This window comes from Onychomys torridus, chromosome X (assembly GCF_903995425.1).
Source record: "Onychomys torridus chromosome X, mOncTor1.1, whole genome shotgun sequence".
Classification (NCBI taxonomy): domain Eukaryota; kingdom Metazoa; phylum Chordata; class Mammalia; order Rodentia; family Cricetidae; genus Onychomys; species Onychomys torridus.
In genome coordinates this window covers 51,185,225-51,188,008 of record NC_050466.1, presented here as the reverse complement: position 1 = coordinate 51,188,008, position 2,784 = coordinate 51,185,225, and the positions used below count along the sequence as shown (strand labels likewise).

The window sequence follows — 2,784 nt, the reverse complement described above, 5'->3', positions numbered from 1 at the left end:
CCAGGTAAAATATTATGAAATATAACTAGCCCTGTATATTGTAAGTGGATTTAATTTGTCTAAGATTTTCTTAAAATCAAGCCAAATGGACAAGAAGTAGGACTGATCCCACACTTTATGGGGCAGCTTGGTGGAACCTGGATTGCCTGAAACCAACATGCCTTTCTGTCTTTTCCATTCACAGGCTAAAGAGGAGCTGCTACAGTCAGCACACATCCCTGTCTGGTCATGTTCCCTTCCAAGTCCACTGCTGTGGCACTGGCGATTCTTCAGGAGTGGTGCAGATGGATGGGTGTCAATGCCCAGCGCTCACTGCTTATCCTGGGCATCCCTGATGACTGTGAAGAAGAAGAATTCCAGGAGGCTGTGCAGGCTGCCCTCAGGCCCCTGGGCAGGTACCGAGTGCTTGGCAAGGTCTTCAGAAAGGAGATTGGGGCAAAGGTCGCTTTGGTTGAATTCGCTGACAATTTAAACCAAAGTTTGATCCCCCGACAAATACCAAGTGCTAGGGGGCCCTGGACTGTGATCTTCCTGCCTCAGGTCCCTGATATCGAGTTACAGGGTACATTCAGTTTCCCTGCACAGGCTCATGGGCAAGCTTTGCAAGGGGCTTCAGGTGGGGCAGGGGCTTCAGGTACATCAGGGGCTGCAGTTGAGGAAGGCGATGTAGATGAGACAGGGGCTGTGGGTGAGGCAGGAGGAGCAGCTGAGGAAGGCGTTGAGGATGAGGCAAAAGTATCACATGAGGAAGAGACAGAGGGTGAGGAAGGAGGAGCAGGTGCAGCTCCTCCTGCCTCCTTCCTACAGGAGGAAGGAGCTGCTGCTGAGGCAAGAGTGTCAGATGAGGAAGAGACAGAGGGTGAGGAAGGAGTTATATATGAGGCAGGAAGAGCAGCCGAGGAAGGAGCTGCAGCTGAGGCAAGAGTGTCAGATGAGGAAGGAGCAGAGGATGAGGGAGGAGTTATGGATGAGGCAGGAGGAATAGATGAAGCAAGACTGTCAGATGAGGGGGCTATGGATGAGGAAGATGATGTAGTTGAGGCAGGGGCTCCAAGAATGTCTGATGAGGAAGGAGCTGGAGGTGACATGGGGGTTGCAGGTGTTATAGGAGCTATGGGTTGGGTAGGAGCTGCAGGTGAAGTAGGAGCTGCAGGAGAAGGAGGCGTTTTAGAGGCAGGAGCAGGTGATGAGGGGTCTGCGGGTGATGAGGGGTCTGCAGGTGATGAGGGGTCTGCGGGTGATGAGGAGTCTGTGGGTGATGAAGGGTCTGGGAGTGATGAGGGGTCTGCGGGTGATGAAGGATCTGTGGATGGTGGAGGGGCTGTGGGTGAAGCAGGAGCTGTAGGTGAGGCAAGAATGTCAGATGAGGAGGGAGCTGCAGGTGACATGGGAGTTGCAGGCATTATAGGAGCTGTGGGATTGGCAGGAGCCGCAGGTGAGGCAGGAGGTTCAGGAGAGGAAGGGGCCTTTGATGTGGTAGGAGGGGCACATGGGGCTGGAGTCTGGACCCAGCAGTGGAGCCAAGCCCTGCAGCCCATCCTGGAAAACATGGCCTACCAGGAACTGAGACACTTCTCTGGGATGGAAGAGCCCGGCTGTGGGGGTCAGTCTTTCGAGAGCTGGCTGGACCATGCCAATGACATGCTATACCTGTGGCGCCACATATCCGAGAGGGAGAGGCGGCGGCGGCTGGTGGAGAGCTTGGGGGGCCCTGCCCTGGATCTCCTGTGTGAGCTTCTGGAAGAGCATCCAGACACCCCTGCACAGGACTGCCTGGCTGCACTGGTGCAGGTGTTTGGCAACAAGGATGCCGCGATGACCGCTCGGCTGAAGTTCCTGACTTGCTCCCAGCGGCCTCAGGAGACCCTCTTTGCCTATGTGATGCGCCTGGAAGGTCTGCTGCAGATGGCCCTGGAGAAGGGGGCCATCCAGCCTGCAATGGTGGATCAGGCGAGGGTACGGCAGGTGCTGATGCGGGCCCGGCCCAACCAGATGCTGCAGAACAACCTGAGAAGGATGCGGCTGGAGAGGCGGCCACCTGGCTTTGTGGGGCTGCTCAGGCTTGTCCGAGAGACTGAGGCGTGGGAGGCAGCTCTGGCTGAAAATGCGGTGGTCCCAGTGGGGGAAGGGGTGGAAGTGCATGGTGGAGAGCTGGATGTGGCCCAGGCTGCCCTTGTCAGTGTTGGGGGTGCTGAGCCTGCCCCCGCTGTTAGAGAGGCTCTACCAGCTGGTGAAGATGCTGGCCAGGCTGCTGCTGCTGTTCTTGAGCAAGCTGCTGAGCCTGCTCCTGATAGTGATGGTGCCATAAAGGCAGGCCCTGACCCTGATGAGGCCAAGGTCTTCCCAGTCACCCAGAGAGATGAAAATGCATCGGCCCCTGCTGGCTCAGGCCAGGCAAGGCCCACTGAGGGCCCAGGTGTGCCTGAGAGCTTGGCCCATACAGGAGATCAAGAAGTAGAGCAGCCTGTATCAGAGGGGCTGAAGGAAGAGTCAGAAAATGAGGATGGGGCATGGGAAGATAGTCACCCCAAATCCTTCTTTGGCAAATAGGCTCAGAAGGTCCAGGGGTTTCCTCCTACCTCAGGCATTTAAGTCCTATAGGAAGGCAAGGTAAGCCCAAGGTGCATGCTTCATCCCAAAGGTTTAGCAGGGCCCAGAAAAGGTTTTGCCCAGCCTTAAACATGCTCCCTTCCTTAAATCCTCAACGAGTCCTAGCCACCCCCAGCACCTCCCATTCGAGTTATCCAGGTGACCACATTTGCCATCAAGTGGAGTGGGGAGAGG

The 2,784-nt window shown here is 56.2% G+C and overlaps 1 protein-coding gene across 1 annotated transcript; it reads left to right on the top strand.

Moving 5' to 3' along the window:
• Positions 1-228: 228 nt before the first annotated feature.
• LOC118574635 (paraneoplastic antigen Ma6F-like) lies at positions 229-2,550 on the top strand. The gene is made up of 2 exons (XM_036175576.1): positions 229-735; positions 808-2,550. The coding sequence occupies exons 1-2, from the start codon at positions 229-231 to the stop codon at positions 2,548-2,550; spliced, it is 2,250 nt and encodes a 749-aa protein (XP_036031469.1).
• Positions 2,551-2,784: the final 234 nt, after the last annotated feature.

Bases quoted from the DNA above. Each gene is read 5' to 3' on its own strand.
- LOC118574635 (XM_036175576.1), top strand. From the start codon at position 229: ATGTTCCCTTCCAAGTCCACTGCTGTGGCACTGGCGATTCTTCAGGAG. The intron at 736-807 runs GTATCACATGAG...TCCTTCCTACAG, and splicing joins GCGTTGAGGATGAGGCAAAA to GAGGAAGGAGCTGCTGCTGA.